Source organism: Bos indicus x Bos taurus, chromosome 11 (genome assembly GCF_003369695.1).
Source record: "Bos indicus x Bos taurus breed Angus x Brahman F1 hybrid chromosome 11, Bos_hybrid_MaternalHap_v2.0, whole genome shotgun sequence".
Lineage (NCBI taxonomy): Eukaryota > Metazoa > Chordata > Mammalia > Artiodactyla > Bovidae > Bos > Bos indicus x Bos taurus.
Genome location: NC_040086.1, coordinates 14,942,887 through 14,958,156, shown reverse-complemented (window position 1 = coordinate 14,958,156; position 15,270 = coordinate 14,942,887). Strand labels below are relative to the sequence as shown.

Here is a 15,270-nt window from a genome sequence, read left to right as displayed (position 1 = left end):
TAACAAGGACAACAAAAGGAGTGATGCTGAAATGTAAGCCCTGACTGACATGAATAATCGTCTTTTACACTGTTATTTACAAAATAAAATGTTAAACATCTGCAAGTACACAATACCTGCTCCATTTTACTCTGTTAAAAAATAATTTTAAAAAAAATCAGAACTATACTGATGGCAAAAAAACACAAACCAAAAACTCAAAGCAGCATTTTTTCCACTTCTAGGGTACTTAAGAATACCATGTATACACACCAGTATTTTAAGAGTAACAACCTGATTCAGAGAGATAAGTTTGCTTTTACAAATTTATGTATTCACATCTTTGAAAAGGCTGCTGCTGCTGAGTCACTTCAGTCGTGTTCGACTCTGTGTGACCCCATAGTCGGCAGCCCACCAGGCTCCCCCGTCCCTGGGATTCTCCAGGCAAGAACACTGGAGTGGGTTGCCATCTCCTTCTCCAGTGCATGAAAGTGAAAAGTGAAAGTGAAGTTGCTCAGTCGTGTCCGACTCAGCGACCCCATGGACTGCAGCCTACCAGGCTCCTCTATCCATAGGATTTTCCAGGCAAGAGTACTGGAGTGGGTCGCCATTGCCTTCATACAACAAAGTTGAAAAACTTGTTTCAATTAACAACAACAAAAAAATTTTTAAAGACTAAAATATGAAATCTGATAAATTTAGAATAGTTTCACAAAGAAAGTTTACATTTAGTTCTATAAAATTACTGTAAGTGTACTTCAAACTATATTTTTCCTCAAAAGCTTCAGTTCAGTTCAGTTCAGTTCAGTCGCTCAGTCATGTCTGACTCTTTGCCACCCCACAGACTGCAGCTCACCAGGCCTCCCTGTCCATCAACAACTCCCAGAGTTTACTCAAACTCATGTACATTGAGTTGGTGATGCCATCCAACCACCTCATCCTATGTCATTCCCTTCTCCTGCCCTCAATCTTTCCCAGCATCAGTGTCTTTTCCAATGAGTCAGCTCTTCGCATCAGGTGGCCAAAGTATTGGAGTTTTAGCTTCAACATCAGTCCTTCCAATGAATATTCAGGATTGATTTCCTTTAGGATGGACTGGTTGGATCTCCTTGAAGTCCAAGGGACTCTCAAGAGTCTTCTCCAACACCACAGTTCAAAAACAAAGGGCTTTTTAAGAAGCCCTCAAAGCTTAGAGCTTTTTAAAATGTGATTGAAATTATTAATATTGTTTGCAAACATTTAACAGCGTATCAATGCTCCTTTACATTATTTACTTGTTTATAACCTAATTCATCTTTACTAAAGAGTACGTTATAGACTTTATATGAAAATTATTATACCAATATCCCATAAAATATGAGAACATTCAGTATGTTAGCTTTTTAAACCAACTTGTATAGTTAATTAAGACAAGCAAGTCCAATTATACATAGCAAGAGACATGAGTCACTTTATCTCAACAGAGGATAATCTTGCCTCCCAAGGGCCATATGGATGGAGGCAATTGTGTCTACTACTGGAATCGAGTAGGTAGAAGCTACAAATACAGCTAATACAGCACAAGACAGGCCTCCCACCACAGAGAATTATCTAGTCCGAAATGTCAATAGTGCTGAGAATGAGAAATCCTTAAATAAGGTAGTGAAGATTGCTACATATACACAAGTCATCACTAAAATTAAGATTTATTATACCAGTAATCACTCAAAGTTTGCCTTTAGTGCAAAGAAGAATGATCAAATACCTAAATATACAAATTCACAAAGAAGAAATAAACATTTTCTGTGTTATTTCTGTTTGGAGTACATTTGAGTTTAAACACATTTTTCATTAAAGATTCATTAAATTTCTTTTAAATGCTAGGCTTCTTTTAATAGTTAGGTTGGGGAATAAAGTGTGGTAAGTGCCAAGGATAAAACATATCAGCACTTCAAAGTACAAAAGGACCGTGGTATAGGGCAAGGGCAGGGAAAGACAGCTTAGTAACAAATGAAGAGCATGAAACTGAATACACTTTAGAAATCGTGGAGTTTCCAATAACTGGAGGTTGAGCAAAAGACCAGAGTTTTTAGTTCACAGAGCAAGTAAAGATTTTTAAACAGGAATAACAATGCTAAAATAACATCTTTTGAAAAACAAGTTCAGGGGGCAGTATAGAAGGTGGATGGGAGAAAAGGCAAACAAACAAAACCAAACCTATCGAAAAGTCCACAATGGGGTGATGAGGGTCTGAAAATATCACCCCAAGGAAAGAATGTTTTTTCAGCATTTTATTCCAGGAGTAATTAATATTAGCCATTCCAGTCACTTTACACTTACTTAGTGAATTCTTCACTCTTTCATATTGTTCTGTTCCATCCTAACTAGACTAAAAGCCTCTTAAACAACCAAAATCATGTTGTTACCTCTTAGGTGACTTTACCAAAACTGGCCAACTTACCACAGGTTGAGAACCATTTCTTATTTTAATGTTTACAACATTTTCCAACTACTGAAAACAGAGTGATAAGTAATATACAAGAACAAGTCTGATAAAAGAATATCAACAAGGAAATGAACTCTCAAAGTAACCAAGAACTGACTACAAAAAATGAAATAATGTTTTAGATTATAAAAGAGTGATTCAGAAAACTTTGAACGTCGAAAGAATCTGCATTTTTTATAAATCATTTTTAAAAGTTAATATCATACCTGAAATGCCAGGACTTGAAGGATTTGATAAAGGTTTGGAACCTTCTGAAGACGGTTCTATTCCTTTAGAAAGAGATCCATCCACTAGTATGTCAGCTTCATCAATATCGTCACAGGTTCCTCCAATTTGGAGAAAATGAAGCTCACCACCTACAGTATAGTAAAATTCCATCAACACAGGTATATGAAAAACAGGTAAACAGACAAGTGCTTGCTATTTAGTTAAGAAACTTAATTTATTCTAACACCACTTAAAAGGCAGAAAAAGAGAGCTACTAAAGTGATACATCTGCAACAACTTAGGAATCAAACTGTCAAGGAATTACAATTTCATATGTGAAAATAGTTATTTATCTAGTACTTACATATGTAAGACATTATTTTAAATGCTTGATTCATTTAGTCTTCACAACTAACCTTAAGCAGGGAGTATTATTGTGGCCACTTTACAGATGAGAAAACTGATGCACTAGCTATACCAGAATCCACAGCTCACTCTATTAATCACAGCAGTAGCAAAACTGAACAACAATTCTTCCTAATTTTTTGAATCATTCACAATAAAATGAAACCAAATCAAATTTCTATTTTTCATATTTCTACCACAGAAAAAAAATGGAACGTGAGCTTAGCAAAATATTTAAGAAATAAAAATAAGTAAATAAAATAATTGGAGATTTACTTCCAGCATGACACAACAAGATAAATCTTATCTTAAAGGCAGTTATAAAATTAAACAAAACTGTCATTTAAACAGAGTGAGTCAAATGGTGAAAACCAGATCTGCTACTACTGTCACAGGGACTCAATGATTTGGAAAGCTTGTCTGCCTAAGGTGACTCAGCGGTGAAAAGAAACCCATCAACTTTGCTGTCTGAAGCAAGCATTCTGTGTGGGGCAAGCAAAACACCAGAACTAACCAGGGATTTAACAGAGTTACAAAAGTGAGAGAAACAGAGCGGGCTTGGTAAACATCTCAAATATTCCACACTCATCAGAGGCTGCACATAGGTGCAGCAAAGACCAGATGCGGCCCAAGTCAGCAGCACATTCCCTGTCTACTAAGCCCCAACGCTGATGCAGAAGAGACCTGAAAGGGCACAAGAGAAAATAAAAATAAAGAAAACAAAAGCCAGGGCACACCTGAACACAACCTTGCCAATAAAGGTACCTGGTCACAACCAATTATCAAAATCTTTAGCTGAACACTAAACTATGTGGACAGGCAGGTGACAAATAAGAAACAAGTCTTAAAAATAAAATCCAGAGGAGAAAACAATGAAAGAAACATCAGTGGCTGCCAAAGAAACAGACTTCACAGATTTAGTCCAGGTGAGTTACCAAATGATAACATAACAACAATTTCCAAACGGGGGTTAAAAATCAGAATGCAGCAGTTCTCATACGTTATTTAAAATGTCCAGTATTAAACTGAAAATTATGAAACATGTAAAGAGTGACCAATATTCAAGAAAAACAAAAGCAATGAGAAATATCTCTGAGCACCCAGATTGAGATTTAGCAGACAAATACTTCAAAGAAGCTGTTGTAAATATTTTAAATAATAAAAGGACACCAGATATAGAGAATTCAAAAAATGAATGGTAAAAATGAATCAACAAATCATCTCAACAAATGAGCAGATATTATTTTAAAAGAACAAAAGGCAATTATTAGAATTGAAAAGTAAAATGAAAAGTTTGCTAGAGACTCAATGCAGATTTGAGATGACAGTAAAAGGAATCAGTGAAATAAAACAGATCAATAGTTGCTAGTTACATATGAAAATTAAAAGTAAATCCTCATCAAAAAATAATAATAGATCAAAAAGAAGTAACAAAAGAATGATATGTGCAAGAACAATCAATAATTTTACATACAGCATCATTCTTCAAACATGAATGCGAAATAGAGACATTTCCAAACAAACAGACTGAGTTTTCTGCTAGCAGACCAGCCTTACCATAAGTACTAACGAAAATCTTTCCAGATGAGATGAAGGCAACACAAAATCACAAGAAAAAAACAAAATGCCAGATAGAAGATAAACATATTTTTTTCTCATTTAACTTTTTTAAAAGATAAAGACTAGATAAAATAACACTTTTGGTTGGATTTATAACTCATCTAAATGTAATATATAAGACAACAGTAGCACAAAGCTGGGAGAGAGAAAAATCAGAGCGAGGTTTCTATATTTTACTAGATTTAAGCTAGCATTACTCTGAAGTAGACTGTGATAATCCAATAAGAAGACAATTTCAAGAAAAGGTATTAAAAAACAGAATCAACACAAGCACCAATGACATCACACCAAAGGACAGAATAGGAAGTAACTGGTAGGAAGCTCTAGAGGTCAGTAGTACCATCAACGCAACTACTGAACTAGAAAGAACGAATGGAGGCCTTCCCTGGGGTCCAGGGGTTAAGACTCTGTACTTCCACTGCAGGGAGCATAGGTTCAACCCCTGACTGGGGAACTAAGATCCCACATCCCACATGCTGTGCAAAAAAGGTTAATTTATAGCATTAATTGTACGTTTTAATCAACAGACTCAATGCTTCTCCATGAGAAAACTTTTACGCGATTCAAATATACTTACGAGATAGTGTCAAATCCATTTGATTTACAGTTTACAGTGCTTTTAAAACTCTACTTTATGGATTGTTATTTGAACATTTTAAAACAACTTTTTTGTTCTCTTTATTGCTATTAGTCTCATCTTTTCAAATGCATTTTGATCAATTAATCCTTAAGCAACCGGGGAATAATTTTTAAAGCAATTAACTTCTCATGTTTTCTCTTGTCCTTCAATTCATCTAAATTCCATCACAATCGTGATCACTTCCTAGAAATTGTCATTGTTTAAACTCTATGAAAACACTGATCTATTTTATAACTTAAATGTTATTTCTCCTCTGAATCGCCAAAACCATATCTCATCAAAAATTCAAATCATTAAACTCTGATTGCACTTGTGAAAACTACTAGTATCTTATGACTACGTGCCCTGGGAACAGGTCACTCAGATTCCAAAACCACTTCCATTTCGAATGGCCTACAGCAAGTTAAACTGTTTTCATTTTTTTTAATCTTTCAGATTAAAATATACCAAAAAGTTCAAAGTATAGAAGTTCAATAAAAGCAGGCTCTCCTACTTTTATTATATTCTGGCAATTTAATGTAGCTTAAGCACACCTGGACAGACTGCCCAGGTCTGAACACTAACTCTGTCATTTATTAGCTCTGTGACTTAGGCAAGTTAAATTACTTAACCTCTCTCTTCCTCGATGTTTTTTTTTTTTCTTAGAGATAACTAAAATGAAGACAAAACTAGCACATACCTCATAAAGTTAGTGTGATGACTAAAATTAACAAAGCTAAAACTCTCACAGAAATGAACTGGCATATACATCATTAAGCTCAGATTATCCTTGATACCACATAGTATTTTAATGATTTTTCTGAAAGTTTCATTATTCTAAAGCTATTTTAGACTATTCCTTTTTAAAAAATAATCTAGTTAGATGTTGATGTTATTTGGCTTTTTCCATCATGTTATTTCACTAAATGTGTTTCAAAGAAAGCAATCCACATCACCACATCCACCATTACCCTTCTTAGCCAAACTCTTGAAATCTTTTTAGAGAGAGGAAAAATTCAGATTAATTCCTACCAGAACCACAAATGAGATACATAACTCTTCCCAATCCCAATTTTTCTGCCAAGCACTGGTTATAGTCACTGAGGCTTCAAGTATCTCCTGGTCCTAAATTCCTACTAAACAATCAATAGGACTATTCACTTTGCCTGATATGGTCAGTAATTCCTTAGTAACACTACCTGTTACTCTACAAGATGCCTCAAATATTGCAAAACTGACTCACTGTCTGCAAAAAGTTAGGATTAAATATGACAAGGAACATTTATTTGGCAGAATTAATAATTATTTACCACTTTTATTTCAGAAGAAAATAACAACATGTATTAATATTTGTGCCAGAAACTTTACAGACATTATTTCATTTAATTCTGTCAAGCCTGGAAATAGACTGTCTTTCCTAGTTTATAAATCAATAAAGGTTTACTGAGTTTAAAGTAATCTGTCCAAGGCTACAAATTTGAGCAGATGCAGTTGGGATTCACAGAAATTACAGCAGGTTATTTTCTTGAGGTTAAAGCAGTGAAGATACTTTCTGAGAGACTTACTAACTTTTTTACAATTAGAATCCTTACCTAGGGCAGTAGGAAAGTGTTTTAAGAACAGGTAAAACAGTACAAAGATTCACCACTTCATCATAAACATAAATTTCTCTCCATCTATATGGATCTAAAAGTCACGCTCGGTATACACATAAATGAATGCCCTGTACATTGATTTCATAAGACTGATGAAGAACCAAACAAGCCCACAGCTTACCTTTGGTGCACGCACACAGCTTGTCTGTGCCCGAGCAGTAAATGAACCAAACAAGCCCACAGCTTACCTTTGGTGCACGCACACAGCCTGTCTGTGCCCGAGCAGTAGATGACAGAAACAAATGCGTCCTGTTCCTCAGTGCCCTCCTTTTTCGGAGGTTCCACTTTGGCCAAAATTTCAAAGTTTGAAAGATCTAATATTTTTACATATCCTCCCTGAGTAGTTATGACCAGGTGTCCAAGAGTAGAAATGTCAGACTTTTTTCCTCTCTCAACCCCATTCTTTGCGGTTAACTGCATCTCCTCAGGAGGTTCCTCACAGTCATCCTCTCGGTTATCCAATATATCTGGTGGAAGCAAAATGAGCGAGGTAATTGTGTCCTGGGGATCTTTGATATGCTGGATTTTTATTGGCTCCTCTTCTAATGTCACTATCCGAGTGGCATAATTCATTTTATAAAGTATTAAATATCCACCACTAATGTTCCTCTGCTCAGGTTGAATTATCAAAGGAGTCTGTACATCTGCTGGTGATTCATGTTGAATTATACTAATATTTGCACCATTCACTGCAGCAAGATTTGATTCCAGCTCACCTTTTCGTCTATTACATAGTGCAGAGTTTAATTTATTTAAGTTATTCAAGGCCTCTACTTGATTTATTGCACTCAAGGATTCAACGGGGCATGTCCGCAGTCCTATCAATAAATGAATTCCATCAGCACAAGGAGTTATTGAGTCTATACAAAGATTCTCCTCCTCTGCAAACTTTGGCAGCCTCAAGCACTGAACCAAAGTCCCAGGCTTGGGAAACACAGAGTTCCACTTCTCAGAATCTGGAGAGGTAAGGTTGGCTGCCGCATCTGCAAACTGCTGAATGTAAGTCACAGGAGGGTCCTGCAACAACAACTGCTCCTGGCTATCCAGCTCCATCTCAATGATCTGTGGAACCGTAAAACCATCATCATGCAAACTTTTACTCATTATATTGTTCATCTGTGAAAAGATTTTTCCTGCTTTCTCATCAGATTCCTTGATGCTATAAAGAAGCAAAATGGGTAAAGTCCTCCTCACCAGAGGAGAATTTAATTCTGAGTTAGTGCAGGATTCATTGTCAGTTGACCCTTGTTCTGATACACTTTCACCCTGAGTTCTGCTTAAACCATCCAGTGACCTGTGAGAATTACTACTAACGGGTGAGGTAGCAGGAGATTTATAGGTTAATAAACCTCCAGCTAATAAACATGGAAAGGGAATGTTGTGTTGTTCCTGGTGCTTCTCCTTTGTCTTCTCACTCTTAGAGCTGGTTAAGCAAGGATTCGCCCCAAGTTCTTCAAGATCCTTAACAGTATCTTCAAGCACATTTGCAACAATCTCCCACTGAAGCTTTTCTGGCTGCTGGAGGATGCTGAGTGCTGTTATATCAAGGCTCACTTCCATGGCTTCCTTCTGTGATGTATGCCCTTTGAAAAGGAACAATATTCATTACAAATGACTTTATGAATGTAAATCAAAATCTGTAGTATAACATTTTCATTAGTTCTCTTTTAATCATCCAGTCGGTGCATTTTAAACACATTAATGGAAGAATTTAGTCCTTTTACAGGAAATTTAATCCAAGCTGAGAAGAACCTACTCAGAAAAACCATAGATATTAAAGAGTCTCAAAAATCATTTTCAATTCACAATACACTCTCCTGGCAATCTGTGAACAAAATCCTTTTTTAAAAAAAAGAGAAAGAATAAACAGGTTAAGAATGAAGAGATTATTAATATCATAATAACAGACTTCTGCCCTTCAATTCTACACTAAAATTACACTCAGTACTATGCATCTGTCCTTTATGCACTTTGCAGAATACCCATGAAACATTACTATAGTCTCAGTTCATCACCTCTTTCCCACTCCACATGCTAATTATCAGTTGACTGTCTTAGTATGTAACAGTATGCAATTTAACTCGAACCTCAGCTCAGAAAAATAGTAACCACAAAAAGTTTCCCAAATTTGTCATTTTAAGTGAAATATAAACATCTTCTAGGGCTTCTCTGGTGGCTCAGTGGTAAAGAATCTGCCTGCCAATGCAGGAGACACAGATTAGATAACTGGTGTAGGAAGACTCCACACACAGTGGACCAACTAAGCCCGTGCACCACAACTACTGCGCTTGCACTCTAGAGCCCGGGCCAATAATTAGTGCACCCACACCCACAGCTACCGAAGCCCCCATACCCTAGAGACCATGCCCCGCAGCAAGAGAAGCCCCCGCAATGAGAAGCCTAGCACAACCAGAGAAAAGCCATGCAGCACAAAAGACCCAGGAGAGCCTAAAGAAATAAACAATTTAAATGTCTTCTGTACTATCTGCTAATATTTAGTTCATTTCAAGTCAACTACATTACATTACTCCTATTGACTTTTTGTTTATTGTGTGCTTCAAACTATCCCCTTCAAACAGAATAAAGGTCATTCCTCAGTCTCAATTCTCCAAAAATACCATCTCTCTCTACACAAAAACCTGACGTAGAGGTCAGTCAACCTCTTAACCAGGGATAATCTCTTGATACTAAATGCAAAGTTTCAACTCATCCTTTATTTTTCTCAACAGCACAAACTATCAGGCAACAATCTATTATAAACAATAATATAAAAAATCAGTCTACGTAACTTGTGGAAATGAAAAAAAAAATTGAAATTGGCTTTACAATTTTAGATTAAGAAGAACTCAGAAAAGGAAGGAAATAAGTATAACTCAAAGTGAGTGCACAGAAGTTTGAAAGTTACCCAAGGAAAGGAATGAACAAGAGAGATTTATGGAACACCAAACATTTGAGTTATACTGAAAGCTCTGTTTATACCATTTTGTTAACCATTTCATAAACAGTATCTTCAAAATGCTAACAGCTTTATCAGGACTTCTTTATTTTCTGAGCATAATCTTCTCATTTCATATAATGTCACTATTGTCATCCAGAACAATATCCATGTCTCACTAAACAGAAAAAACTTAGTTACAAACTTCACAATTTAATTGTACTAGTAAGTTGTTTATTTAACCACTCATTTGACTATATTTGTGTGCAGTCTTTATATTGCCATGCAATAATTACATATATTACTCTATGAATTCACTCATTTAGACATGAGGTTGAAAGCTGACAGTGAGATTTTTATAACATGTAATAATACACTGTAACTAAACTGTAACTTACTTGATAAGTTATGATAGAAAATTGCCAATAAAAAGCTATTTTAGTCTGTGCACATTTTAAAAGAAAATAAATTAACCATTAGTTACATATATTAACCACAGTTAAGACAATATTCAAAGCAAAGGTCATGTGAGATGAGAATATCCATTAAAAAAGAAAATGTAACAGGTAACATTACTACTCTGCTGCTTCTCAACTATTTAATCAATGTCTAGGACTCTACATTCCCCTTATAAGATTGGCAAAGCACAGTGACAACTGTCAATACTACAGTTAAGGAAAACTGTGATCTTTACTTGCCTCAGAAGTTCTCAAACCAACTGGACCACAAAATAAATTTTATAAAACATACCTACAAATATCCTGCAGCATAATGTTCTTCAGATAATCATGTTGGGAAACCCTTCTCTACCCTGCTTACTGAGCTGCTGTCAGTCCCACAGTTCAACCAGCCAACTTCCAGGGGTTTAAATTATGCATATTCCTGAACCACCAAATTTCAATTTGAATTGTTCTTCAATCTCTTGCCAAACACTCTTCCCACTCTACAAAAGAAGGTGTACTCCTTAATTCTGATACGTGGACCAAAGACCAAACTTGTCTTTCCTGTATCATCTAGATACTTTCAAAAATCCTTAACTTTCAACTAAAAAACACATAAAAGTCTCTTAAGTTTCCATTTACACTTTTGAAATTAAGAAATACAACCTATAATTCTTCAGATCATATCATTCAAATTGATGGGATGAGCTTAGAGCTAGGAAATGTAAGTTGTGAAACAGCATCTATTACTTAATTTTACATACTTCAAGAAGACAATACATTTCCCATTTAATATCACAAGCCTTCATAAATTCACCAATAGTCTCTCAATATAAAATTAGTTTAAAAGGTTATACATATTTTACTATAAATGAATGAACCACTTACAAATCCTCAAAGCAAGTAAAAATTCTACACTGGAAGGATTTTTTTTTTCTCATACCATAGCTACCTAGTTTCAATACTATAAAAGGACACCACTCCCAACCTTAAATGAGGTATCACAGAAAAGAGTCAACAAAAACATACAGTAATATTCTAGGTACCAGGAAGTGAAGAGGACGACAGAATCTAAAGGAAGTGTGAAAGATCAAACTGGCAGATGAAAAATATAAAGGTAAAAAAGGGATAAGGAAACAGATCAAGATGCAACAATTACAATTACAAAAATACCTACTGAGATCCTTAGACCAAGAGGAAAGAGTTAAGCAACAGCATACAAAGGAAAGATCAGAATAAAAAAATTTAAGGGCAGAAAAAAGAACATTTAGTTTAAACATTTCACTTTACATAGGAAAAACCGAAACCCAGAGAGTTTAAGTGACTTGACAAGACCAAAGACATTTCATAAGAGTTCAAGCTCTAACCAGATCTCCAGATAAGGAATGAGTATTCTTGTCAGATGTTTAAAACTGCAACAGTAGCCCTTTCTTGGGCCAAGGGGTAACAAACTGGAAAAAGAGCATACTTCATCAGACTACATTTTTAAATGCAATCAATTATTCTTCCCAGACCTAATTACACATTTGTGTTATTATTCAGGGCAGTTTCCTACTTTTATTAATTTTTTCATTCTAAGAACTACCTTAAAAGATAAATGAGGGTGAATCTAAAAATCAGTGCAGTATTTTGTTTGGTGGCTTTAAAAAAAAAAATTTACAACAAATTAGAATTGAGAGCATCTGCTACACTATACTAACTTTTGACATATAACTTTTAACAACCAAACTATCTAAAACCAAGTTTCCTCTAAAGAGATTTCATAAGTTATGTATGTCCTTATTTCATGACATTGACATTAGAATACAGCTAGAATTTCATAATGGTCACTTCTTTAAAATAGTGGCTGCTGCCCAAGTACTCTGCTTCACAAATTTTAATCTTAGTTACCAAATTAGATATAAGAGATTTAAATATCACTATTTTATACACTAGAAAATGCAATCGGACTATAATAAATGACAGAGTTAGGATTTGAATTCTGATACAATAAAACTATTTTGAGATGCCTTGCCTATAACTACATTAATATGAAGCCTTTTATACCCCTTTGCCCTAATATTTCATAAAGTTTTCTTTTAGAAATAAGAAATCACTAATAATTATTATTGATTTAAACATTATATTTATTTAACAACACAATACAGTATACAAATAAACTGAACATATTGGGAAGAGTTTAATGTCACTGACTTATATAACAGAGATTTAGTAAGATTCATTTTTAATTCCTTTGGCGCAAATAAGTACTATTTAAATTTTTAGTATGAAACTACATATACATTACTAATTCAAAATCTGATACATAATTGAGTTTTCTTTGTATATAAATGAAAATTTAGACTTTGTACTCAAAATATAGAATTATTTGGTATTTAGCTCTACCTAGAAACTAGATAGAAACTATATCAGAGAAGGCAATGGCACCCCACTCCAGTACTCTTGGCTGGAAAATGCCATGGACGGAGGAGCCTGGTAGGCTGCAGTCCGTGGGGTCGCTAAGAGTCAGACACGACTGAGAGACTTCACTTTCACTTTTCACTTTCATGCATTGGAGAAGGAAATGGCAACCCACTCCAGTGTTCTTGCCTGGAGAATCCCAGGGACGGGGAAGCCTGGTGGGCTGCCGTCTAAGGGGTTGCACAGCTGGACACGACTGAAGTGACTTAGCAGTAGTAGCAGAAACTATATAAATGCAAAGATATAAAAATAGATTATCTAACATTTTTTACATACCTGTCACAGAATCTGATCTGGAATGCTCTTCACTGTCTGAATCCTCCAGTAAATCATCACTTAAAAAAAAAATTAAAAATTTCCATTTCAAAATAAAGTACACATGAGAAAGCAAAGTATAATGTTACAACCACTGTTTCGTGTCTAAAACTTAAGCATCACACAACTAGCTTATGTAATATATAAGTTGACTGAAACCCTGATTACACTAACAGTGAATCATCTTAAGTCATTAAATAAATGCTTGCCTGAAATAAAGCGTGGTAATCTCTGAAAATTTATAGTAGAATCTGTAGGATTTTGACAACTGAAGAGGTGTAGACAGGGATAGTTTGGGTAAATAAAATGAAACAAAACAAAACAACAGCTAATAAAATCAAACACAAGCTTCCAGTAGTAAAATTTTAATAAACACTCTATTACTAGGTACGGGCTTCCCTGGTAGCTCAGATGGTAAAGTGTCTACCCGCAATGCAGGAGACCCGGGTTCAATCCCTGGGTCGGGAAGATCCCCTGGAGAAGGCAATGGCATCCCACTCCAGTACTCATGCCTGGAAAATTCCATGGACTGTGGAGCCTGGTAGGCTATAGTCCATGGGGTCAGCAAGAGTCGGACACGACTGAGCAACTTCACTTTCACTTTCCCAGGTGGCACTAATGGTAAAGAACCTGCCTGCCAGTGCGGAAAACAGAAGTGACACAGGTGTGATCCCTGGGTCAGGAAGATCCCCTGGAGTTGGGCATGGCAAACCACTCCATTAGTCTTGCCTGGAGAATCCCATGGACAGAGGAGCCTTATGCGCTACAGTTCAGAGGGTCGCAGAGTCAGACATGACTGAAGTGACTTAGCACTCTACTCCTGAATTCAGGAAAGTTATACCTTAAAACCAATTAGAACAGCTGGGTAAATATGTGTGTATAGAAGTGTTTTCACAGAAACACGCATTCCCCACTTGTGTTTTGCTCTTGCTTTTATTTATTTATTTTTTGCTTGTTTGGGAAGGGCTGTTAAGAAATCCCTGACACGCAGGAAAACTACTACAACTTAAGAGTCAAGACAATAAGACAATAGCTGCTCTTTTGCTTTCATTCAAGTAGCCAAGAAATTGCCAGCCTCTCTCTTTGCACCCCATTTTATTCTCAGTCTCCACTGTTAGCAGATAAGAAAAAAAGATATAATTACAGAGCACTCCAGCACAACATTAGGCTGTGTCTGAATGAACAATCAGCACGTTTATAGTAGTTCTAAAATTCTGATAAACTACAAAAATTAAAAGATGCAGTTCACAGGAAGGAAAAGTAATTCTCCCTTTTTGAAACAATAGGCTGCACATCCATCTGAAAGAACTGCTACTGCTGCTGCTGCTAAGTCGCTTCAGTCGTGTCCAACTGTGCGACCCCACAGACGGCAGCCCACCAGGCTCCCCCGTCCCTGGATTCACAGGCAAGAACACTGGAGTGGGTTGCCATTTCCTTCTCCAATGCATGAAAGTGAAAAGTGAAAGTGAAGTCGCTCAGTCCTGTCCGACTCTTAGCGACCCCATAGACTGCAGCCCACCAGGCTCCTCCGTCCATGGGGTTTTCCAGGCAAGAGTACTGGAGTGGAGTGCCATTGCCTTCTCCTCTGAAAGAACTAGGCATTTATAATGCTATTTTATATGAAATATAACCTGGCAATCTCCCTTACAAATGCTTAAAGGAACGTCTGAAACTGGGGTAGAGAGATATTTGCTTAGATATTTTTGACAAAATTTCTGTGTTTTTTTCAACTGGTAGTAATTAGCATAACCAATTTCGTGCTATAACTTAAAAATTTTAAAAAAGGATGTGAAAAAGATAAGCTCCTATGTTAGCCTTAAGCTATTCAAATACTAAATGGCTAGTCTCAGAAAAATAATAAAGATGCTTGGAAAAATAAATCTTAAGAGGAAATATTAATGACTGGGAATTTACCCAAAATAAAGAAGTCCAAACCAAGAAAACATAGTAGATTTTGAGGATTTCTGCATCAAGAAAAATAGTCAAATTATTACCCATCTACACTTAGATAAAAGATAATCTAGTAGTAGTATATTTTAAAGACAGAATTTAGGTGTTCTGAAGTTACTAAGAATGTTACAAAGGGTTGCCAGATAATTGCCTTAATTACACCACCAAAAAAAAAAAGGCTTTATTGTGAAAGTTTTTAA

General features: G+C 35.8%; 1 protein-coding gene across 6 annotated transcripts in view; it reads right to left on the bottom strand.

Moving 5' to 3' along the window:
- Positions 1 to 15,270, bottom strand: part of BIRC6 (baculoviral IAP repeat containing 6) — a 214,000-nt gene that overhangs the window by 149,499 nt on the left and 49,231 nt on the right. For all 6 annotated transcript variants that reach the window (XR_003513300.1, XM_027554971.1, XM_027554972.1 and 3 more), the window contains exons 9-11: positions 13,082 to 13,140; positions 7,159 to 8,553; positions 2,671 to 2,820 (exon numbers count right to left, since the gene is read on the bottom strand). Coding sequence is in view for 5 of the 6 variants with exons in the window: in XM_027554971.1 (XP_027410772.1) it covers positions 2,671 to 2,820; positions 7,159 to 8,553; positions 13,082 to 13,140 (1,604 nt within the window). In the remaining variant the exon portion in view is untranslated. The remainder of the gene's footprint in view (positions 1 to 2,670; positions 2,821 to 7,158; positions 8,554 to 13,081; positions 13,141 to 15,270) is intronic.